The sequence below is a fragment of the Syngnathus leptorhynchus genome, chromosome 13, assembly GCF_054491065.1.
Source record: "Syngnathus leptorhynchus isolate UIUO chromosome 13, UIUO_Slep, whole genome shotgun sequence".
Classification (NCBI taxonomy): domain Eukaryota; kingdom Metazoa; phylum Chordata; class Actinopteri; order Syngnathiformes; family Syngnathidae; genus Syngnathus; species Syngnathus leptorhynchus.
The window spans coordinates 9,467,761-9,493,559 of record NC_141207.1 but is presented as its reverse complement, the minus strand read 5'-3'; the positions used below and the strand labels follow the sequence as shown (position 1 = coordinate 9,493,559).

General features: G+C 41.9%; 1 protein-coding gene across 3 annotated transcripts; it reads left to right on the top strand.

Moving 5' to 3' along the window:
* Window positions 1-436: 436 nt before the first annotated feature.
* arid3a (AT-rich interactive domain 3A) lies at window positions 437-25,727 on the top strand. 3 transcript variants are annotated; one of them, XM_085928943.1, is made up of 10 exons: window positions 437-784; window positions 7,885-8,047; window positions 8,126-8,444; window positions 8,580-8,859; window positions 18,373-18,445; window positions 19,539-19,722; window positions 20,332-20,579; window positions 20,647-20,925; window positions 21,248-21,337; window positions 21,598-25,727. In XM_085928943.1, exons 3-10 carry the CDS (start codon window positions 8,128-8,130, stop codon window positions 21,738-21,740), a joined length of 1,614 nt encoding a protein of 537 aa, XP_085785069.1. In that variant the 5' UTR covers window positions 437-784; window positions 7,885-8,047; window positions 8,126-8,127; the 3' UTR covers window positions 21,741-25,727. The 3 variants fall into 3 exon arrangements, with proteins under 3 accessions (XP_085785069.1, XP_085785070.1, XP_085785071.1); XM_085928944.1 differs by having other exon boundaries at window positions 7,885-8,062; XM_085928945.1 differs by lacking the exon at window positions 437-784 and adding an exon at window positions 803-984.
* The last annotated feature ends 72 nt before the right edge of the window (window positions 25,728-25,799 follow it).

Genomic DNA, 25,799 nt, shown 5'->3' with positions numbered 1-25,799 from the left:
TATTTTTATATGAGGGCTTTTCTTTTTCACAGTGAAGTGTGAGTCACAATCGGGACACTTGCACGAGATATACGCAATAATGCAAAAGTTCTAAAAATAGTTTTTCGTTGTCTATTTTTTGACACTAGTTGTGGTTACTTTGAGCGACAATGTTTTGCTTTCTAGTGCAGCAAACTCGACACAGGTACACAAGTGAAATTCAATTCAATTTGAAGGCACGCCACTTAAATCGATTTCTAAAGACGCTCCTTTCTTTTTGTATCTTTTTAATGAATCTACATGGAGGTGGAGCACCGGCGCATTGAGCAGCCCCCCCCCCCTGCTCCGAGGGGGTGGGGGGTGATGAGTGAGGGGTTGGCCCCTGCTGATTCAGAGGTTAGGAATTTGCATTTGATTGCTGTTTGTCAACCAATGGCCTGAGTGTGCAGGCCAGAGACTATTCCCCACGCCTCCGTGTGTCGTGTCGTGTCGACGTGTGTGTGATTGTGTGCGTGCGTGCGTGTGTGTGTCCACGATCTGGGCTCTCTCTCTCTCTCTCTCTCTCTCTCACATCGACACCCAATCTCTGAAAACACAATTACACGCCAAAGCTGAAGGTCGCAGTAGATACCATGCAGTCACATGCAACGAGTTTACTTGTAAGAGATAAACACAGGAGCCGTCGCTCTTCTTTTTGTTGGTGGGGCGTTTTTTGCCCCCTGTGTGTCATTTAGGGGAGTCAGGAAAAATCAGGAATGCTTCTTCCGGTCCCAAAGACTCGAAAAAACCAGCGGAAGTCTAAGTGGTAAGTTTGAATATTTCTTTTTTTTCCCCCCGTGTTAAACATCGTTACATTCACGGAGTATTGTGTGATTCTATCTCTTGCTTGTGACTCTTGTTTTGCTCGCTGAATGTATATTTTTCATCGATACGTTATCAGACCTCCTGATCGATAATCGATCGACCGGGCGGCGGATGAAGCCAGTGCCATATGTCACCTCTCCAGTAAGATTTCCACCTACGCCTAATGTCGGTCGCACTATTTTATAGCCCCAAAATGTCGATTTGAAGATGTTTCGACGTGTTGTCGGGCATGATCCGTCGCTTCATTTGAATTTTCTCAGATGATGGCTTTAAATGAATCAATCCATGTCATCTGTCCATGTTGTTTACGCTTGATCGAGATGGTTAAGCATTAACACGTAACATTTCCGATTGCCCTGTCAGTGTACAAGCACAGTTCGCCTCCAACAATTTGAACAATCCGATTATTAACAGTATTATCCGGGTAAACTAGATAACGGTCGGATCAACCAAGTGCTCGTTGCAACGGAGGTAAACGGGCTAATTCATGTCTTTCCACGTTCACTTCTGTTATGGCAGATCCAATTGCAAAGGCACTAATTGAGAATTGCGGACTTTTACAAACGTCATGTTGCCATAAAATTGTGTCATCTCAATCAACACATTTTCAACGTGGGAAAATGTAATGAAAGTCCAGTTTTTAGTTTATATTCTTTTTTTGATGTGCAGAAATTGCACCTAATGATTTGATATAAATCTGCTGGAATGATGTCATTAATCACATTTTTATGATTAAAAGACCATCCAGCAATATGTGCGCAACTCTCCTAAAGTTCCCCATAACTGTACTAGTTGTGTAAAATTGGAAGAATAGTGGTGAAAAGTCACTTGTACCTCATTGGGTGAGTCCAAGAAATCATAATAAAAAAAAAAAAAGATGCCTTTCGTGCACGAGTGGGGGGTGTAACTTGCTTGTGCGATGTTCCAGGATGTCTGAGGCCCGGAAAAGTCTAAATGCATTCTTGCGGTGGATGCCACTGGGCAGTCCTCCCTCCCATTGTTTACATGCCGTAAAAGTTTGACAAAACAACCGGGATTCAATACAAATGTCAGCTGCAATGAAACGGAATGATGCTGACTCTAAAAAGCTAGTATCTACATCACAAAAGATTTTTTTAGCCCCCCCGTTAAGATCGTTGCACAAAAATTCCATCAAACGGTGACCTGTGTTCCGTGCTGGTGGACTGAAGGTGACTTTGAAATTCACCATCATTTTAAAAAGCAAGTCACACTTGCTAGGATTTGGTTTGTGAGCAGTGTGTCACTTTCTCACAGAGAGAGTGTGTGTGTGTGTGTGTGTGTGTGTGTGTGTGTGTGTGTGTGTGTGTGTGTGTGTGTGTGTGTGTGTGTGTGTGTGTGTGTGTGTGTCGGAGGGGTGCACAGGAAGCGGGTCTTGTCTTTGTCTCTGCCCTTAAAAGTATCAAAGTCTTCTTGTCTGATATATTTGTAAATGACCAGCAGCCCCTTGTAAACCTTTAATACGTTCTCCGACCCCCCCCCCCCCCCCCCGCCCATGTTATCTCACGTTATCTCATATATGAAATTGCAAATGATCCATTTGCATGTTTGCTGTCCTACATGTTGTAATCATTTGCCAACTGCCTTCCATTTTGTTGATTTCATTTGACAGGAACACGATTATGACATATCCTAGATGTGATGTAACTTGATATTTGAACATACCAGACATGTGAAAATGGGGTGGGGGGGGCTTTCCACCACTGTCACTATTAAACAAATGCACACGCACACACACACTGCAGAGTTTAAATAGCCGGGTGTCCAATCACCTTAGAGGCTTGCCACTCTAATCTGTTTGGTCCAATCTAGCATATGCTGTGTTCTTATTGGCGCCAGTGGGGAAATCTAACAGGTCCAACTTGCTGTTAAAAAAAACTAGTTTGACATCAAGAAGCCTTTTAATATTGAACAATGGACTGGTTGGTTTTTATGACATAGCATGAAGTAAAAGCTGGTATTATCCTGTGCAAATCTTATGACGCAGCGGGGGGGGGGCTCGAGACGATCGCTGCTGTTTAAGGGGTGGGGGTGCACAAAGAAAGTGTTCATTATTTCAGATGAGTTGTATATCTGCACACTCTTGTTTGAGTTGCTTATTTCCCTGGAGCGCATTGATATATTGTTGATCCTCCTTAACATAGAAAGGGCTCCCCGCGGCCTCTTTTATCTATCCTAAGCACCCGTTCGGACGGCTCCTGCATTTAATCCGCCTTCGGAATGAATTTGCCAACTGAGTCGGGATGGCGGCCATGACAGATCTGTAATCTGAAATGTGTCATATGCAAACATGTTGCTGTGTAAAGGCAGCGAGTGGCACATTTGGCCGTCTGTGAATAAATGACATGTGCCGACTAGACAAACTGGTCCGACACCTGTTTGCTCTCTCTCTTATTATCAAAGTCTTATCCTTTGCGAGCCTGCTGGAGACTGTGATGTTGTCACCCCATTCAAATATTCCTTCAAGGTTTGTTAAAGGTGTGGGCTAAATCTCCCTCGAATGTTTGACTAATTATCCGTCTGCGTGTGTCGAGAGCTGGATTTTTATTTCTGTCAATGTTGGTTCTTTTGGCGCCTCCAAGAAGACAGAAGCAGCTTGGCAACATTTCAGTTGCTCTTGTGCCAAAAGCTACTTTTGTGAAGGGCCTGCTCGGCAGCCACGTGGAGCTTTTAACTGTGTTATCGTGCCAAGAAGCACAAGTTACTTCACTTGTTGGGCTGGAGCCACAAGGGAATCCCTGATCGTGACGCAGGCGAAGGAAGGGCTTTGCACTTCTGGGATGCCCCGTATTTTTGCCAGGGAACAGTTGGAGGGTTTGTTTTCAGTCCAGGCGGAATGTTCCTTGTCCGCCAGCATACAAAAAAAAAATGGTGCTGATGTATGTTGCACGCTCACAAACACAAAACCTGTTTTTAAATCACTTCAATCAATCATATGATGTGCGGTGTGTGTGTGTGATTTATATGATGTTGCGGCTAAGTGCAACAATTGCTTTCATTCATACGTGCCATTTGTCTCTGCGTGTAAAAAAACCCCCAAAAAAACAGAAGGGTAACGAGGCCCGTGATCCTCGGTAAGCCATTTGTTTCTGGATGTCTCCATGACAGTTGTCAACATAAATCTCTATGTAAGTATGTGTGCCGTTCTGCAAAACAAAAGGCCGGACAGTACAAAAAAAAAAAAAAACAGTCGCCGTATAAACCCAACAAGTTCATCCAGTTGGGGATGTTCATGGCATTCCAAATGAAGTAGAAGCCCCCCCCCCCACTAGACATACACTCATCCTCGCGTCTCGAGTTACCAAAAGCAGTGTGCGAGCTACGACACGTCACCTGCATTCTCAATCTCTTTTAACGGCAGCGGCCTTTTTAAACGCCAGTGGCCTCTCGTTCTATTTCCAAAAGAAATGTCAGAAATATGACTCACATATTCAACGTTGAGTGTAACATAGTGCATTGTTTTTATTGTGGGTCAAATATTGACAATTAACGTGCCGGACGTGACGTGAGCTGGTCTCCCTCCGAATTTCCCGTGTCCATCTGACAGATTTATGTTTGCTCTGGTGGTGCTAAAGAATGAAAGCAATGGTAGGTTCTCAACAAGGCGCGGTCAATATCTAACAGTGCAGCAGTCAACAGAAACGGCAAAAGATTTCAGCTGAATCAGCAGAACATTCTGTTTCTCTTTTATCTGATGACACTCCTTTTATTTAATGCAATGTTCTTGACTCGGGAGCTGATTAGAGTGTTTACCTCCTCCTGTATTGTAAATATTGCCGACATTTTGGCAGTTGTAGTATATTTCTTTTCTTTCTTTTTTTGATGACTGTAAATAAAGCACATCAGGCTTACTGTTTGTTCCTGCATTATTGAGTGGAGTCGCTTGCGTTGGTTGATGTCCGCCTTCGCCTCCTTCCCCGAAGTGGATCACAGGATTATTTTTGCTGTATGCCCATTTAATTTATAGAATAGCTGAGGCTAATCAGATTTGGCTCACTGTGTTGCCGTGGCTCATTGGAAGAGGTCAGCGGAAGGTGCGTGACCAGCCCGGGCGGGCGACACTTCCTCAATGATCTTGTTGTTGGTGCAGCCCAGCTCAATGGAGCCTGTGTTATTGCTATGCGAGGTAATACTGCAAAGAATGTGAGCGAGTGAGTGAGTGAGTGGGTGATGCATAATCAAAACCAGCGCCACTGACTGATTTCATGTGCCCATGTTGTTTTTGTCACTGTAACACGGGATCATTAGTTGTTTTCACACAAATCCAACAACACTGTGTTGAATTAGTCAACCACGACGGTTGGAACTTGAGGTTGAATTGACTAATGGCTTGTCAGGTGTTCATAACATCTTCTCCTTAGAGATATTTTTCTCGAGTTTAATGTGACTTCAACCAAAGGGCGGAGTTCAAACCTGTTATAATAAACTAAATACGCCTTGTGTATACAACCTCCCAGTTATTTGCATTCTGTTTTATTATCAATAAAGGTATAGCCCCCCCCCATTTCAATTTGGTCATGATGACACACATCGGTCAGACAAATTGCCAAAAAAAAAATGCTTTGCGTGTATATTTCGAAAGGATTTGCAGATTGGCAAGCTTTTTTTTCCTTTTGATGTCGGCACAGTACGTATATGCATGCAGCGTGCATGTGAGGCGATGCAGGTCTTTTTTTTATCTAGTTGGAGTTGGACCCTAAGTGCAACTTCTTATCACCCTGGGTTGTTTGCTTAGACCTTGCAATCTACTACCCGAATGTGGGCTTTAAAAAAAAAAAAAAAAGAGAGGATTAACCCATTAGCTGTCATAGTTTCAACTTCTTTATCCATGTCAGAACCTACCACTGTTAGTCAACATCACGAGTCCATTAAGGTATTTCTGAGGATATTATTTATATTTATTTCTATTTCTTTTTTTAATTCATTAATTAATTTAAATGTATGGTCTTATGACAAAGGCTGCAATTTGACTGACGGGTGGTGGGTGCAGTTTTCCGTCTCACAAGACCTCAAGGCAAATATCTCAAATTCTTTTTTTGGTTTCAAAAAACGCCACTTGAGCAGCAGTGATGTCATTTTCATCCAAACGTCGGCTATTCTGATAAAGCGTCCATTTCGGGAAGCTCAGCGAACATACGCGGTGACGCAATGTCATTTGCACCATAGCATGTCGGAAATCACGAAGGACGGATGAACCGTGAGACAAAAACAAAGCCGCCACTTCTGCTTCCTCCTGCGCAGGAAGAACCCAACAAGTCACTTCTGTCTTTTCAAATGACTTGGAGAACACATGAAGCAGATGCTTTGTTGGGGGAGGGGTCAGCACAATCTCTCTTTTCAAGTTACAAGTCTTATCTTTCTTTATGTGGTGTTTGCGCTTCCACCTTTTCTCAATTCAGTCAAGCCAAATGTAGCCCGAGCGACCATGTGTCAACTGCAGGCATTCGCCGTTCATTCAAGCTGTAAGAATGCACTGAATCAATATTGAATATCTATAGCCTGCCTGCCTGCCTGGCTGCATCTGCTCCGTCAGTTGTCACTTCCTTAGCCTTGGAAGTGTCTTATTTCCTTGAATGACATTTCTCAGTAGTGTTGCTGGGGAGGGGCTTTATGTTTTAATGAAAGTGCCGTCGCTACTTGACGGGGTCTCTGAAACTGATCAAGTATGGCTATGATAACAGGTCCTTCCTTGATTTAATTAGCCATCATCAACCTTTCTTCATCGTCAACTAATCCACAGAGCCAACATTTTCCCAGATTTCATCTAACCTTCAAGTGAACCCGTAAACAACTAAATGTACAAATGAAGCATCCAAAAAATAGATATATATACATTCCAAGTGTTTTTTGAAACCTGCTCGATTGGATCTGTAATATCCTGAAATCAGATTTGCATAGAAAGTGCCAGGTACGTATGTCGTGACGGATGACAACCAAATGCAAATGACAAGCAGCCATAAACAGGAATAACTGGCGTCGCAAAGTTCGACTTATCTCTCACTTTTTAAGCCACGTGACTATGTGAATGACATTTGCATTGTGGTCACGTCACTTCATCTTTCTCAAATTGAAGATGAGATGAAGATATAAATCTTGGAATTTTTGACATGTAGTGCAAAAGAAAGAAAAAAATCCAACATCAGTCAAGCTGCGCTGGGTTTGTTGATGATCATTTCCGACACAGAGCAGCCTCGTCCTTCAAACTGTCAGTGTGTGTGCCCAATTCACAGTCCGCGTGTGAAAGCCGAGGTTTGTGTTTTTACTCTTTTAGTCGCTGTCACTTAGTAAGTAATGGCGCTAAAAGTCTGTTTTTTTTTATTTTTTTATTCCGTGTGACTGACAGATAACCGCTGTGTGAACCATTTCTCAAGCAGAATTAAAAAAAAATGCTGTGTAAATTAAATCAAGGATGATTATTGCCAACAGTCCCTTATTGACATGCGTTTGTTGAGAAGTTTGCATAAGTGAGCAGCTATGGCAAGATGCCATGTTTTGTGACATTGCTGAGTTTCACTGCTTGGCTGAGATTGGGATCTTGGATTGGAGCCAAACAGGCAAACAGAACAACTGTTGTCTGTCACTGCTCACTTCCTTTTGGAAAGCCTCGAATGTTTTGGATCTGTCGTTTTTTTTGTGTGTGTGCAGAGAACATAAAGTGCACAATATTTGATTTGTTGTCTTTTTTTATTTTGAATATTGCCATTTTACAATGCCAATTTACCAGTTATAACACAGAAATATATAATATTTTAGATTTAGAATTTTAACACACAGAAAATAATTGTGCATTTATTCTGTTTTATTTTTATTTCAAATTTTTATTTATTTCTTTTGTTTATTTCTTTTATTTCTTTTTATTTATTTATATTCTATTTTCATTTTCATTTTATTTATTCTGTTTTATAAGAGGTTGCTGCAGAATGAAGGAATTGAATGATAACTTGTGTGTGGATTTGAATTTTCTTTTTCTGGTCAGCACATTGTATAAGTAGCAATCTGATGCCATTTTTCTCTGTCTCCCAGGTTTTTGTAGCTGGTCATCAAGGTCTCTTATCTACCTGTGCTTCATCAAGACCAAAGTCTCCGTGGAAAGAATAGAATCCCTTTCTCCTCAAAGACAAATCATTTGTCATCAATTGCTTTCTGTGAGCAGAAAGGCCAAGCATCATCTCCAGACGAACTCCAAGTCGGTGCTCCCTCGGTGGGGGAGGGAAGGGAAGGGAAGCAAGGCAGTTAAACACTGTGCTGTGCCTCTTCCCCACAGAGATGAAGCTGCAGGCCGTCATGGAGAACCTGCACAGGCAGCAAAGGGCCAAGCTGTTGATGGAGCAGCAACTTCAGCAGCAAGCGGCCGTGCAGCACGCTCACGCCCGGCCAGGCGGAGGAGCGGCCGACCATTCTCCAATCAGCCCGGCCCCCGAAGCCGAGCAGGCCCAGTTGGTGGCCCTGGCGGCCATGCGAGCGGCGGCCGCCGGCTTACAGAGGGTGTCGGAGCGCAGCAGCGGCAGTGAGGACGAAGACGACGACAATGACGGAGAGGAACAATATAAAGATATGATGGGCTCGGACGAGGAGGAACAAATGTAAGAAGGAAAGAACTTCATTTCAGCTTTTCCCATTGAAACCAATTGACAAACTATGAATTCCTTCCAGGCACAAGTTTTCATATGGCAGCTGAATCCCAAAACAATTTTGATGAATTTGCTTCCTCCTCGCAGCAAACAAAAGTGGGACGAGGAGGACTTTGAAGGCGAGATGGAAGAAGACTTTGACGACGACCTGGCCGAAGAAGGTCTGCCCACGGGCCACAACGCGGTGGTGCCCGGCAAAGGTATCCTCCTGCTGCCCCACCGCCAGCTCCACCCTCACTCCCAGCTGCTGAAGGCTCGGCCCAGCGTTGACCAAGAGCCCCGCATCGCCATCTTGCCTCCCCACACCGCACACGGCCATCTCGGCCAAGACCACGGCGAGTGGACCTACGAGGAACAGTTCAGACAGGTAGGAATTGCGTTCCCTGATCTGCGGGCCAAAAATGAGGGAATCTTTTTTCATCTGAAGCCGCCTTTGTATTCCAGTTTTTCTCAATCTGAGCCATGATTATCATTTCATTTTCATCAAACATACTTTGACAGAAACGGACATGTTTCTGACAACTCTTTTAGTCGGCGGAGCTATTTTTTGCCCGACGTAAATGTGTACTTAGTGCGAGCGCGGCACGCCATTGAACATATCGACGGCAACGTACACGAGCTTTAACCGCACGATCTGTAATTTGGAGCGTAGCGTATGTCTTGTGATTACAGCGTACGCGGGCGGCGTAACCCCTGTAAGACCTACCGCGCTTTTCTCGCCACTCCCTCCAACTCGGTGTGGTGAATTCATGTCAGTTGGCAGTTTGTGTACATCGGGTTCTATATGTTTTTTTTTTTTATCGTAGCGTGTCAGTCAGCGGTTCAACCGTGTACGGAGACAGCCGGCATCTTGGCTGAGGAGATAGTGTTGATTTTAAAACTCCACCGTCATGCCTGGAGAAACAAAGAAGGATTTTTATAAGATCTTAAAAAGTCTCTTTATTGCTTTAGCGCGCAGACTTTTGCAATCGTGGGAATAAAGCCTTGCTGTCAGACCGGAATGGGTCAACCCTGTGATTATTGCTAAGTGCAGATGTGACTAGTGATAATACAGTGGTGTGAATGTGCCATGTCTGTGTGAGTAAAGTTCAAATAAGCTACCTGTGATAGTGGACACAGTTTTTTTTTTTTTTCCCCCCCATGATAATTCTAACCTCTGTCGTTTGGGCTGTGATTTAGGGAGCCTGTGTTTTGCGGTTTCTTCTAATCATGTCAAGTCAGGTCTGTAGTTAAATGTGCAGGCAAATGTTTGTGGAATCCATTTTCCATTTTGGTTGTTAGTCGTCAACGCAAATTTATTGCCTTTTATACTCTGAGAATATCTTTCAGCAGGTGTACATTTTGCTCAGGCCCGATTGTGTTGACCCTCATGCATCCTGCAGTTTCATCATAGTACACGCATGGAAACTATGAAAGCCTGAACATTGATTTTATTATGATTTATATATATTATATTATTATTTATATATGATTAATTATTATTATTTATTTGAGTCATATTGGTTCTGGAAAAAAGGACTTTACTGCACCTAAAAAACTACTCATTGCTTACAGTTCATGATTTAATGTTTAGGTTGCGTACTTAGGTGTGGGGGGGGGGCACTGGGTGGAGAGGAAAGAGTTAAAGCTGTTTAGTTTATTTTTGGGCTGTTGGGTGGAGGCTGCTGGAATGTGCCTGAGGCAGGGTGATAATGTGGCCATTGGAACCTCAAATCCTCGGCAGAAAACTTATGTTGCTCTATCAGTCCACGGCAGTTGGGAGCGCTTTCCAAAGCAAACTGTCTTTCCTTTAAAGCACAAGATTGTAACAAGCCCTTTGTCACACATTATGTGGACGGAAGGAAAAGAAAAACGCTGACAAACCATTGACTTTTTGGACTTTAATGAAAAGATTAGAAGAAATCCTGCAATAAGCCAAATAAAATTGAAGAATAAAGGCAAGTGTTATTGTTGGCCATTTATGATAGACTGCTTTTTATGTTTATGGATTGCATGAGGGCTAGCAGTGGTAATTGTGGTAAAAAGTAAGAACTACATACTTCCCATAAAAAAGAAAACAAATTCTGGCTCGAATGAGCAAAGCCAGGATTTCCTCAAAAACATTTTCTGATAAATAATTATTTATGAAATATTCATATGATCAGAGGTTAACCTAACCCTTCTCCGGTCCCAGGGACTATTTTTGTTTTGACAGCATGTGCACCATTGAGGGCCTGTCATTAGCAGAGGTCACCCTCAGTGCTGCCTCAGCCGAAATGTCCGTGCGCAGCTTCAGATTGGTGACCAATGACTTTGGCACTCTGATTTTTTAAAATCTTCCCTTTTTTATTTTTTTTCAATAGATTCCCTATTTTAATGTGCACTCCCACAGCTTTCACAATATGACTACAAACAGAAAAGCTGAGTGTGCAAATACGCGGTCGGCGTTGCCAAATTTGTGACGCGCCTATAACCTTCAAGCAGCAACTATTTAAAAAAATGAAATAAATAAATGCTTGTGATTTTCATTGCCGCTAAAAAAAGGGGTGGATGAGTGGAATCTTTTACATATTATGATGCAGCCGAAGAGAAGGCAATGTGTCAATGGTGCTAAACATTGCCAAAGACATACGTTATCTGTGACTTATTGACACCATGGAAACTTTTGACCCAAGGTTTGCAAAGATTTTGCTGAAGTCGTCTTTCCCTCTCCTGTATAATTCCATAGTAAGGGGAAAAAAAGAATGTGAGCGAGCGAGCGAGAAGGCCTTGGGGTTTGCTCTTTGAGGCATGCGGTTTTACCGTTTGATTGTTGTCTTAAGGAAAAAAAAAATCAATGCTTATTAAAAAAAAAACCATACTTTGTTGGGTATCAGGAGAAATAAAGCAAATTCCATGAGGATAAAAATGAGCAAAAATATTTGTATCTATTCTCGTTTGCTTTTTCTTTAATTAAAGGGTGAAAAAAAAAAATCAATCAAAACTGGTATTCAGGTTTTTGTTTGCCGTTTATTTGAAAGCCCTAAAGGGCAGCCTTGATCTACAAAAAAACCCCAAAAAAACGGGTCCTTGACCCATTATGTGTCATGGAGTTGAGGATCAACAGATCTATAACGGTAAATAATAGTGTGCAACTCTGAGCGACACATTTGGATCGATATGCACGTTTATTGCTCAAGTTTGTCCTGATTTTTCTCGCTAATCTTTGCCACACATATGACTTTCATCTTTTGGGTTCACTTGATTTTTCTATCAACTTGAGCCCTGCACAAAAACAAAAAAAATGGTTCATGCCCCCCTTAATAAGCGGTATTCTCATCAGGTCCAAAAGGTTCAGAGGCCAGGCGGCGCCTTTGAAGTTAGTCTGTGTGGGCATTAAACACCAGCAGCAGGGCAGATGGAGCCCAGATGGACAGTAAAGAAGGGATGTCTTTAAAAATTCATGGCACTCACCATGATCAGGGTGAGTGGAGGGCATTTGGCATTAAACATTAAATTGCTCAAACACACACACACATTGTGAAAAAGGGGGGGTGGGTTGACTGGGCCTACAGGAAGTCGAGTTTGAATGAGAGCCAAGTGGGAGCGACACTTATTGGGATTGCCTGGCCTACCTCTCGGCTTTTTTGCTGATACAGCTGTCCAAGAAGTGTTTGCTGGCCTGAAGTTTGCTCGGAATCCTTTCGTTCGGTCTTATATCATATATCATTATTTATCTAATTATAATTTTCTTTTATTTATAGATATGATATCTTATTTGATTTGTCTATATATAATTGATTGCATCGTGTTATTTATGTATTTAATCCAATGTAGTCATTGTAATTTGTGATTATTAGACACACAATTGGAGAATTAAAGCTGTAACCCTCAGGATAATTGTGAAATGATTTAACTCTAATCATTGGACATCCATCCCTGTGCAGTGGTATGGATTTAACAAAAGGAAAACAAGGTTTAATGGCTATTGTTTGTGTGCTGAAAAACAAAAGGCTGCAAAACAAAGGCAGCACGGGAGGCCCTGTGAGGAGGAGGGGGGGGTGCAGCTGAAGAAAAAGAAGCTGGTTTAGGAGCAACAAAACGACAGCCAGTTGACGTGGAGCTTTGAAGCTACGCCAAGTAGTGTGTGTAATACAAGGTCGTTTGACAGAAGGAAGCGTGTGCAGTGTTGTCATGTTGATGTCAAGAACTGTGCAAACAACCAATATGACAAGGAAAGAGACGTGGAAACAGAGATTAGGTCAAGTTGGAGTCCACCTCCTTAGTGGCTGACATGTTTTGTTTTGATATTAAATTAAAAAATATATATATATTGCAATCCCTGGTCGTCACCCCCTGACAGGAAAAGAGGAAATGGCAATTTGTCGAGCAATAGCAAGACTCCCCCCATTGTTTTTCCCAGCACATTGTATTTTCTCAACAAACAATGGTGCTCGCACGCCTTCTCGCCTCGTGTCATCATACAAGGCTGGAAGTCGCGGGAATGCACCGAGCCGACATCCAAACAAAAAGTTTCATACAATGACCCAGAGAAAGGCATTCATTTGAACTAAAGTGTTGGAATAGAAATATTGCCTTCAGATGTCCCTGAAAAGGTGGCGTGTATTGAAAGCATTAAGTCTTGAAAGAATCAATTAAGTGCTGGGTCAGACATTGAAATTCTTGGCCAAGCGTTTTCAAGGTCGGAATGGTTCTTTTGTGCAAAATGTCACCGGACTTGAGAGCAGAAAATAGACAGCGTGTCTTCAATACGGCTGCACAATGAAAAGCCCTAAAAGGATGAAACTTTTCATTGTCACTAAGGAACCCATTAGATGTTGGGTCCATAATTGTCAAGGCAAGGTGTTGGCACTACACACACGTGTGCACAGACCCGCACATTCGCTTTTCTTTCACGTTTTCCTCTATATGATGTATAAAATTGAAACAAATGTAATTCTCAAATATGGCACACAAAAAGAATCAAAGAAAATGCAATTTTTGAAAAAAAAGTATTTAATAATAAGCATTAAATAAACCCACCATTTAAAAAATATATATAAAATCTAATATGATAGTTAGATTTATTTTTTTATTTCATTTATTTTTAACATAATATCGTACAGCCTGTTTTAGTTTGTTTTTGTGCACAAGCACGTGTAGGACAAATTGAGGGGTTGCTTTTGGGGGAAATTGCAGAGCCCCCCCCTATTGATTAGTGGTGGGCTTGGCGAGATGACCACAACATTTTCATCTTTGATGAGCTCCATAGATACAAGGCCTCCATGCGGGCTGGGTGGGCCAGATATGGTTTAAAGGCCTGGGCTGTCAACCATTAAACTCAGCGCACTGCTCATCTATCACTCTGAGTGACAGTGTAACCAAAACCTCCGTTTTTCCAGCCCTCCTGGCTTCGATTAAATATCTCCCCGAATGTCTTCATCTCCTTTGCATCGGTGCCCTTTGACAGACATTCCCGACGTCTGCTTTGCATTGTCGCCGCTTGCTTGCCTGGGAATAAATAACTTCATCAAAGAAGTGGAAATTAATGATTATATATCACGTACTCATCGGCATGAAAAATCCACACGGATGGTTGACGACTAGATGATACCAAAGAGTTGCGGTTCTTGCGTCTGGCCTTGCCCGAGTTTTGGCCTGTGTGATTGGGATGCTCGTCGTCAGCGGTTGGAAAAGATTGACCGCGGATACAAAACGTGTGGTTCTCGCGGCCTGGGAAAGCTGCTTTCTATTTATTTCAGATTCTTATCCAAATCTACAAACCTGTTATCTGAACGGTAGTGTAAGCACGGCGTGCGCCCGGCTCGATTGTTACAAACGGAACTCCGTCTTTTGACAGAGCTCGTTTGTCTTGGGCCGGTGCTTCAGTTCGTCGCGCTCAGTCGATGCGCTCGGATTTATGAGGTCAGCTGGTCACTGCGGATTATGATGCGTTTGATCCCGCCTGTCAATAACACAATGTTGAATGCCAGTGCAGTAAAACGGATCTATTGTGGCTGTTAATTGTGTTCCCCGAGTGTGGCCGGGGCGGCTTGGAGAGAGAGAGCGGACATGGATGGATTCATTATTGATGTCATCCTATGGAGACACGTATGAAATGCCGTCGTTCCATCTGAGGTCAACTACAGAAACGGCAGCTGTTTTTGTACCAACCTTACTATTTCAAGGTATCGGTAGTTGCGACGAGGGACCGATAACGCTAACGGTCTCCCTCTTATGACCATTTTAGCATCACCAACTAGAATAGAAAGAAAATGACAGTTGTCCAGGCTACATTAGGATATATACTTTCATTAAAATGATCCGTCACTGTTTTTGGGGGGGTTTTTATGCTAGTGGTATCGGTACTTGGTATTGGTGAGTAAAATGTTCAAATTCCCGTGTGACAAATACATACTAAAGGCTTTTTAAAACGTTCTAATAGTGACCCCCTATCTATAATCACATTTTGTAACACAATGAGTGTATTTCTTATAAGTCAGGCTCTGATAAGTCTTTCACCGCTGCTGCCTTGTTCTTACTGAACTCCATAACAATCGTCTTTTAGTCTTCCTCATAATTTGAGCCTAAAGACTTAAGCCTACTGTGCTGTATGTTCTTTGGATATTCATCCATATTTTTGGGCGCTTCCATAAAATGGCCGTTGGCCGATACAATGCACTGTTTGAAAATGGCCGATCACGTGTCCGCGAGCTGTATCAACTCGCCGACCTGGAGCCCTTTTAGTAAGCATTTCCCCCTCCCCCGCTTTTATGAGTCACTTAGTTTACTTATTGCGCTTGTCTTTTCCACAATCCATTCCTTCTTCATTCCAGAGAAGCATGGCTTCCTGTTAAACCTTCACGCTTCTTCTCATGTGGGAAGTAAACGCATGAAGAGACTTTGATTAAGAAATGGAGTAACAGGTTCTGCGTCAACATTTTTTTTTGGACGCAATATCTGGTTTCTGTTGAGCAACAACCACAGTATAGACGTTTATGCGTATGCAAATCACATCTGCTGTGCCGGTTGGTTACCGGCAATTACGCAACTTAATAACTCGAGTCATTGCGAGAACATTCGTTGACTTGATGTCCAGAAGGCAATGATGCGTTACTATGACTTTAGTCAGAGTTTAGTCATCTCCTATTATGAGTGTCAAACATCAACCACCTGTGTAACGAGATTAAGTTGAACATTTTCATCACAAGGGGAAAACATCAGTTAGCCTACTCAAAAGAAATTATTTATTTTATGTGTCTGTGAAAGCGGTTTTAGTTTGTCAGATGTTTATTTTGACTTGAAGAATAAAGTCGTGTTGGGGCTCTGCCAACCACAAGTTTCATCTTGTACTTTGGTTGTTATCATCATGTGACGTAAAAGTTGCAAGGCTGTAATTTTTTTATTTTTATTTTTTGAAGAAAAGATGACACATTAAAACTAAGTCACCCATCCCTGATGGAGAGTCGATACTGCGCTCTCGCCTGGATTTTGGTTTTGTGTTGCAAGGCCCTTATTATGTGCTATGTGACACTTGTGTGCCGCTGGCTTACTAGCATTAACAGTGGAGCAGCCCCTCCCCCTTGCACTGAAATAAATCCCCTCCCTCCTCAAACACTATTGCTTTCCACCAGCAACAGCCTTCATCCTAATTTTTCATCATGATTTGTCTCCTCATAATTTATCAACACAAGGGCAAATTCTGACCTATGTGTTTTTTTTAGTCCAAGCGATTCTTTCAGGGCCGATTGCGAGCAATACCAGTTGGGCCAGTTGGTGGTTTTTCGAGTTTCACCTTGTCTATCTAAATAGCAGAGCTTTAATCCAGGAGGGCCCCCCCCCCAACCCCTGCTCACACATTACAAACATGAAAACCATACAGTAATCCTACACCGACCACACCCAGCTCTGCCTGCTAAGGTATTTATGTGAGTGGAGGTGGGGGGAATGGTGCTATAATGTGTGTGTATATATATGTATTTAAAAAAAAAAAGATATATTGTAACAACAGCGCACATGGAAAACTAAACGAGAAACAGACAAAGAGGAAGTAAAAGGGGGCGGTCGAGACCAGTAGAACCAGACAATTTAATGAGTATTTTAGTGTTTGGAAAAAGCAAAAAGTTGGGTGTGACGTCACTCTTACAGGTTGAACGGGATCCTAATGGCTGATATTTGGTCAAACAGGTCCAATTTGGGTTCATTTTTTTGTCTTGTGGAATTCAGTTCTAACTGAAGCATCATCAATAACGTTTAGGATCCATCTTAAAGTAAAATGCATACAGTAGACGTCAGTTGTGTCAAGCTATTTTCACTCAATTTGATCTGCTATCTAAAATGTTCCCAATTTTTTTCCCTAATTGAATCAAGAACATTTGATCAGATGCCCATCAAATGTAATTACTCGGCCATAAATTACAAGTCACTGCTTTTCAATTAGGAGCATCATTAGCTTCCAAAAATGCCACAATTATGAAATGAATGCCATCAGGCGTTCCATAATCAAGGTGTGTCAAAACCACATCCACATTCTTAATTAACTATGACATCCCATTTACAATACACGGACTTCCATTGGGCTAATTGGTTCGGCGCTTTGTGATTGTCGCCTCTAGTCTGACACAAAGCACCATGTGTGTCCTTGTTAACACCGAATACTGGGATTTCAAACTAGGGAACAAAGAGAAATAATCCAATTAACGTTCAATCATTTGTGTCTTGAGTTATTCATGTAAATGTGCTTTTTTTTTTTTTTTAATTTATGTTCCTCTAGCAGTGTACGCGTAACATACTTCCCATCAATATGTACTCAAGAGAGTCACCAGCAGCCAGTTGGGAAATATTTGTTTGTGTGATAAAGAGAGGAAAGGATGTAGAGCAAATAAAGAATAGTTCTGAAGGGGGGCAAGGAGGTCATTTCCAAGATTTATGGTGCGGCACTTCACAAAATGCATGCATCCTGTAATTAAAACTCCCCCCCTTGTCTCCAGCAGCCCTGTACATTAGCAGGAATCCCCCCCCTACCCCCAACCATCTCATTTAGGTCCATTCAATCCAGCTAACACACACAAATGCACACACATGTACACACAGACGCAAGATAATAAGATCTGATGGCAGCTTGAAGTCTCTAATGAGGGCTGAATGCTACAATGAGGGGCAGTCTGTTACTGGTTAGAGGCCACTTGTGTCACACCCCTACACAAGTTCAGCTGTAGGAGCTTTTCATTTCCTCTCAGTGGCAGCCAGCGCAAAACACGCAACTCCGTGTACGGTGCCATCGCTTCGGTTCCGTTGTGTCGTTTTGTTGCTGTCAGTGTCAGAATTAAATGCTAACTTTGCACGTCACGAGATTTCAAGTCAATTAAAGTGCAGACTGGACGTAATGGTCTTGTTTAATTATATTATATATGTATATATAATATATCAAATTATATGTATATATAATTTCTATTTCAGAGTATGTTGTAGGCAGTTTGCTTTAAAAAAAAAAAGATTCATGGATCAGCAGAATAGTTACTAAAAGATTAATTTTCTATCAGTTGGGAAATCAATAGTCATTTCAGCTCCGGGGCCTAATGGTGAGTTGTGTCATGCATGTCCAGAGGTTAATGTCATCCTGTGGCGTTTCTTCTCAGATGGTCAATCTGAGGCTTTCTTGGTGCCATCTACATTTTATGATCGATCAATCCCAGTTGCAAAGCCAAACTGGAAGAGAAAAACAACCACAAGCTTTGTACTTCCCCGAGTAGGCACCCTGATTTTTACTGCAAACTTTCACTGAACCTTCCGGCACTTCATTGTCTCTCTTTGTATGAATGAATGCAGACTAGGTGGTTTTTCATATGAGAAAACTTGCTAGAATACATTGTAGTCATTTGTAAATACAAAAACCAAATTTAAGTGTTCCTTCTTTTCACAGCTGTATGAACTGGATGGAGACCCAAAGAGGAAAGAGTTTCTGGATGACCTCTTCAGCTTCATGCAGAAAAGAGGTAAGGAGGGCCACACACATTGAAATTGAAATATTACATAACACTTCAATCGAAACAAATATTGAAATAATGTCATATGCATATTATATGCAACAATATATTCTTTGTATACCTAATCATCAAAACCATTTGACCAGTCTTGTGATTTTATAAAGGTCTATATTGTATTTTTCACACATTCTGATTTTCTCAATTAAAGACTGAAAATTGCTTATTGTTGGATCAATCCGTAAAATCCAATGCTGTGAAATGAATGAATCTGATTGATTGAAATATTTACCAAAATTATTGACAGTTTTTTTTCCATCTTAAAGGTTAAGAATACTCGATTAATTGCGATGAAGGGCAAACTTTATACATTTGCTTGATCGCTTTTTCTAGCATAATTTGCAGCACAGCAGATTCTTATCTCAACACATACTGTGACAACAACACATGATCTCTTCACATCATGTGCAGCCTGCAGTGGCAGATTGGGACTCGCACTTTTTTATAGTGGCATTCAGAGAGGAACGAAGGAAGGAAGGGTCGACCCAGCTCGCTCATCTTTCTTTCAGCTGGGTGGGGTCAGAGACCATCGCTTGATGCTCGTATCGCCTCCTTCCCATGATGTGCTTACAATACAGGGATACATTGTATTAAAGCCTGAAAAGGGATCGCTTTACCTACGGCGCACACACACTGACCCAAGAAAAAAAAAAAAAAGGGTGCAAACCATTGTTTTTTTACTGGTTTGGCATCCGAAATGCTAAAGGGTTCGATATGTATCAATGTCGCTTCATAAAAAGCTGGAACTTGGTTAGTGTGACAAGTTTGTGATTCATGGCGGACATAGATCATGAGTAAAGTCGAAACGGAATACAAAAAGGTGTATGTGTTTACAATGACGCAAACATCTACAAGTTGTGAGCCACAAGCATGCTGGGTGGGTCTGCTGAGCCTAATCTGAGAAGCTGAGTGCGCCCTCTACAGGTCATTACTGAGTTCCATCGCTTTTATTCCTTGATATTTTGATAGGATTCTGGAATTTGCGTGATATTTGAATTTGTGTCGATGTAAGCTGCCTGTTAACAAAGGTGAGTTCTTGTTCTAGGAACCCCTGTGAATCGTATCCCCATCATGGCCAAGCAGGTCCTGGACCTGTACATGCTCTACAGGCTGGTGACTGAGAAGGGGGGCCTGGTGGAGGTCATCAACAAGAAGCTGTGGAGGGAAATCACCAAAGGACTCAATCTGCCTACCTCAATCACCAGTGCAGCCTTCACGCTTCGCACGCAGTCAGTAATCAGATTTTTTGGATTGTATTTATTTGGAGGTTTTTTTTCCCCCCCCCAATTGTTTACGTTGAGAACCTCCCAAAGAAAGAAATTCTAGCCTGGTGCTTTTCTATGACGTGGACGAGTCTAGGCATGAGGTTTCACCAACAGCAGCTTCTGCGTGAGGTTGCTTTGTTTTACGTTACGGTTGCTCTAGATTTCGACAAACAGCTGAAAGGTGCATGTGCAAAAAAAAACAAAAAAAAAAACCTCAAGCTTTTCCGGGTGCAAAGTGCAAACTGTGGATTGCACTATAGCTTGGAGGGTGACCACTATATATATATATATATATATATATATATATATATATATATATATATATATATATATATATATATATATATTTATTTATTTATTTATTTATTTATTTATTTATTTTGGTGTGTGGAGAAGCTGCGCTGCCACTTCACCTGTTTTAAGGAATTGAAACTGCACCTGTGGCTCAACTGAGAGATCCTTTTACATTTGACCCGACACCATTTTCTGGGGCTAACTGTTGGCACACACTTGAGAATAAAACCATCTTAAAAAGAAATCACAATCATAATAATCATTTGCGGTGTCCACCAGATACATGAAGTACCTGTACCCATATGAATGTGACAAGAGGGGTCTGAGCAACCCCAACGAACTCCAGGCCGCCATCGACAGCAATCGACGGGAAGGCAGACGACAGAGCTTCGGCGGCTCCCTCTTCACCTACTCCCCCAACGGGACACCCACCATGCTATCTTCGCCAAAGCTCTCCACGCCCACCATGGCTTTGACTGTAGGCACCAACGGGGCCTCGCTCACCCCCATCCAGAAGATCAAGAAAGGTACTCCGACACCAGTCCGAATCTCACGATACATGTTTTGATTTGCGTTTTCCTCCCTGCTGCGCAGAAGAAGAAGGCGGACAGCTTTTCCACGGAGTTCCTCGCATGCCAGCGGGAGCCCTGGCGGGCCACTCGGTGGCGGCCATGCAGGCGGCCCAGGCGGCCATGGCGGCTCAGGTTGTGGCTTTGGAACAGCTGAGGGACAAATTGGAAGCCGGAGAGCCGCCTGAGAAGAAAATGGCACTGCCGGCGGAGGAGCACCATCGACTGCTGCAGAGAGCGCTGCAACACAATTTGATGGCCATGACAGCCCAGATACCGATGAACATCCGCATCAACCAACAAGGTACGCAAAAAAGTTGCACATATTTTTCAGTTGGTATCTCGTGTCTAATGTCAAAACAAATATGTGGACCTTTACGTTGACCTGTTTAGCGTACATAACATGCAGGCGTGTCGGGGAGGTGCTTGCTAGCAAAAACTTTGCTGTCAGTTTCATGTTTCCAGATGTATCGATTTAGTTGTCACTTTGGAAAAACTTTAAATACAGGAAACGCAAGTGTGAGTCATTGATTGGGCCGGCTGACTTTTGCGTTTGACAAAGATGTGTTCATATTGATCTGAGTGCATTGATTTGGCTAATCCAACTTTGGTTGTTGGTGTTTCAGACGGCAGGCAGGAGTCTGCCATGAACCTCACAAGCAACGGCACAAACAGCATCAGCATGTCGGTGGAGCTCAACGGAGTCATGTACACTGGTGAGTTTTTACTTGACAACTCTATGTTTAGGTTAAGAGTAGCTTTAGATTTCTGCACAAATTTGGGTTATGACGCCATCATGGGAACTGATCTCCATTGTAAACCATGGAGCCACTATAATTACACAGGGTGGGGCTAGCTTTTCTCCTAGCTTCCTTAATAAGTTTGTCTTGTCCTACTTTATTTATGAACACATGAATGACAGTATTTCTTTTCAATATTACTTTGAGTCGAATTGAGTTGTGTGTTTGTTTTGCAGGTGTCCTTTTTGCTCAGGCAGCAGCTGGGTCAACCCCGTCGGGGGGGCCCCTCTCCGGCAAGCCTGTGGGCAGCCGTGTCTCTCCTCATCATCTGCAGCAGCAGACCACACCTACCTCAAACTCCAGCAATCCAGTGTCTTAACAAAAGCCTCAGCCTTTTTTTTTTTTTTTCAAACTAAGCTACGTAAAGCCAAAAATGAAACCCCCCCCCCAACATATTTTCTAAATAATCGAGGCCAAAAAGCATCCACAAACGCAATCACTTGAAATCCACTCTCAGGTTGTGTCTTCAGCTCATCTCGATTGTTCTTCATAGCTACAAAAATATCCCAACAGAGAGCCAGTATATGTCAACCTGTGAATTATTTATTTCTACATACGTGTACAGATGATGGAAGAACAAAAGAGAAGTTAATAAGCAGGAAGGTGTTGATGCACCGTTTACACTTACAAACACAGCTACTGACTGACAGTCACGTTTCATCCTCTCGGGGAGAGATTCTTTTTATTTGAACTTTGACCTTTTGTTTTGTTGTTATTTTGGAACTTTCATGATAGTGTTTTTATCATTTTATCGATACTATCACTGCAGGAAAAACATTTATATATTTAGAATTCTATGGAAAGAAAAGAATATCGTCTATTTTTAATCCGGAAAAAAAAAAAAAAAGCTTTAAAAAGGTTTATGTCGTTTCTTCAGGGTGTGTAGCGACGCGACCTACTTAATGTATACAAACCAGATAGCTTAGCAGCCATTGTAGAACAGTCTTTATAGATCTATTTGGCCAGGTGAGAGCTCAACTGCTGAATTCATATGTGCATAATTTGTATTTCCTTGTCACAAGACCAGTTCCATACTCGAGCTAATTTCCTCATTCTCGCTGAGTAAGATCGACGTTTGCTGCATTCTTCAGAAAGATCAGTTTATCTGGAGTTGCTTTTCTTCGTTTGTTTCTCTGATGCATGCCTGTATTTGTGAGTAAAACCTGAAGGACAAGCCATTTGCTTTCAGGGATATCTGTCCGCTTCATCCTTTGTTGTCGTGAGGAAGCTCACTTGGACAATCGGAGGACCTGATGTAGTTAAACGTATATCCGGCGCTTTCGTCGTTGTGTTTTTTTGTCTTATAGATGTCCGATACATATATTTTTTGGGTGTGCATGATCTTGTGCTTCTCCTCTAAGTGCTTCTTATAGATTCCAGGATCAATGGTTGAACTTTTTTGCAGTGGTCTTTGGTCAAAGCTTTGCCAAACGATCGGGCTCATAGGTTCTTTTTCCGAGGCCCGGAACAGTACGAGGTGAGCAGTTGTCACTTTTTGTACTGTTCCGGGCAAATATTAGCAGCTGCTGTCGCTTTGATCGGAGTATGGCTTGCTTTTCTACTTCGGGTCACCACCACCAGCTGCTATACAAACATGTCACACTTTTACTATTTTTGAAGGCAAAATGGAATTTACACCAGAGTATTATGGACCTAATTGAGAAGGGGAATAAAAGAATAGCGTTAATGTGAGATTAAGGTCCTACGAGAACAATGTCTGCCAGCCCAACGGACATTTGACGTCTATATCCGTCAATGGCAGTGAATGAGTTCATATGACTTAAAAAATATATATATCGATGGACTATTTTTCAGACTGTTACGTTTACGTACGTGCTTTTTCAACCAAATAACGCTTATACAACTTGTAACTTGTCTTTTGAGTGTTGCCATAATACTCCGTCATCAGAAGGTAATAAGAAGGCTATGCCCCTTTTCCACAAGTGGGCGCTGTCATTGCCAAACAGATGTGAGCATAAAGCACAGCTGCTCGTCGGTGTCGGTCGTATATTGTCTTTTGGAGTGTCACAATTCATGAGGTAACACCTGCTACTTACAAGCTAACAACTTTTTGAACCTGTCCCATCACCCCCAAGTGTGAACTGAAAACACCACCGAGACTAAAGTAAAAAAAAAAAGTGAGCCATTTGGAAACTACTATTTTCTTACCGGTGCAAATTGCAGTTGGCTTAAACTCATTCACCGCCAACCCAGATGATATCTTTGACGTCTATAACAGTCAATGGCGCTGAATGAGTTAAAAAAAAATGTGATCAGTAGCATTTTATATCTTGCGTGACGGCCCCAGGATTCCATTCTCAGAGTAGATTGTGTGAAGGTGAATTCAGTAACAGACAGATAGTGCCTTCTAACAATAGTTATGACATTTTTACAAAGCATTACTAAAATACATGACATGAAGAAGAAATTCTTTTTTTTTTTTTTTGAATGCTTTTGGATTTGTAGCAGATGTCAGAGATTCCGTGAAAGAGCTGACAATCAAATCAAGGCGTTCTAGCAACTGTTACTGTAGAAAAGCAAAGTTCAATCAATCTTGAGCTAAAGAATCAACATTGCCCCCCCCCCCCACGTCGACACTGTTGTCTCCCTGACCTTTTGACCTCAACATTCAAACACCTGCCCCAATCCTCCCTCCCCCCCAACGTCCCTCCTGTACGAATCTGCGTTTGTCTGAACAGCTTTGTGAGACATTTAAACAGTTGCTGTCTTTTTGGCTCTCCCTCTCATCTAACTGCATCTCGATGTGAGTTTGCCGTGTTTTTTTTTTTTTGTCTGTGACAATCAGGAGTTCTTGTGAACAACACTGTATACCTCCATACACTCTTTCAGCCACTGTTTTGACACCTTTCTACCTCAATGACTTCGACACGCTGGGAAGAAAGAAAAAAAAAAACCTGGGTGATCATGATATTGATTTCGTTAGCCCTCCACTAATGATTACAGACAATCAGATAACAGCTAATTGGGACTTTCTCTCTTGATTTGTTGCCATTGCCTTATGGAAAAGAAGGTGGTGGTACGTAGGAGCTCGTGGAAAGGTTTTTGAAGTTGGACCCTCCAAGTGGCTGAGTAGATTTAGTGTTTCCTTTATTTTGGATTCAAACACTGAAGAACCAAAGTGTGCATCTCACATCTGTCAAGATTGACACACTTCATTTTTGATTTTTCCCGTAGCTCTTGGCAGGATCGTCCGTTTGTAATTAGAACATTTCTGGGGAAAAAAAAGTCTTAACTCGGCAAAGAAATGTTATCTCTCTCTTTTTTTTTGTTCTTGTTTTGAATGCAGTTGACTTTGGATTGAATGCAGTCTTTACTGCATCTACACTTTAGTGTAGATTGGACAGTTTCACTTTATCCATGTGCTCGCTGTGTATAAAAAGAATATATATATCTTGGACTTGAAATATTGCTGCTGTCAATCCCTTCATGGACCATTCACCACCACTTTTATGGGTCTGAATGCTTCTGGAACATCACTGCCTCCGCCTAGGAGAAGGTGGCGTGCAGACGATGATGACAAAGTAACAAGATGCCTTCTGCTGTGACAATTGTATGAATTAACATGTATTACTAAAATTCATGGAGTAGAATATTTCTGGCTTTTTTTAGGGCTATGAATTATATCATGTAAGTTTGTTTTTGCTATTTCTTTGCTTTTGTTTTTGTTTTTCTCCATGCTGTTGCAAACCAGCATACGGAGATGACATTTTAGAGCAGATTTATGACTTTAGTAATGATGATGGTGGTGATGATAATAATGTGACGATTTTTTGGGAAGCTTGTGTGCTCCTCGTGTCTTCAGCTAACTTCAGAAATTCAGGAAACAAGGCGTTGTTGTCTTGTCTCTTAAAACTTCTCAGGAAAATCTACCTCTACCTCCAGTTGGATGCATTTATCCCAGTTGGGTGTCAAGTTCCATTTTAGTGGGTACACACAGCGGGCAGATGTTACAGCCTGACTGACTTGTGCTGATGATGCAACAGCAGAGATCCCACAGTTCAAAAGTACTGCTTTCTATCGTACCACTGTTAGCACCACAAGTAGTTTTCAGTATGTTCGCTCGACGTGTGCTTATTCCTTCTTTATCTATACGTACAGGATTTTAATAAATGGGATGTTTCCTAGTAACCTTGGTAACAGTGAAGTGGGAAGGCAATGCAACATTTTTTTTTTCCTCTCTCTATTTTGAATGGTGAAGAGTTATTCTTGCCTATTTACTCAATGTGTTTGTGTGAATACTTTAAATTTGAATCTGAAATTAATAAAATACCAACTTTCTTAAATGTTACAACTGCATATGATATATTTTTATTTTAATCTAACTGTATATGATCTCAAATTGAAATCAACCACGTGA

Coding starts and splice junctions, on each gene's coding strand:
- arid3a (XM_085928943.1), top strand. CDS start 8,128: ATGAAGCTGCAGGCCGTCATGGAGAACCTGCACAGGCAGCAAAGGGCC. Junction 18,446..19,538: donor CAGCTTCATGCAGAAAAGAG/GTAAGGAGGGCC, acceptor TTCTTGTTCTAG/GAACCCCTGTGAATCGTATC. Junction 21,338..21,597: donor CAACGGAGTCATGTACACTG/GTGAGTTTTTAC, acceptor TTTGTTTTGCAG/GTGTCCTTTTTGCTCAGGCA.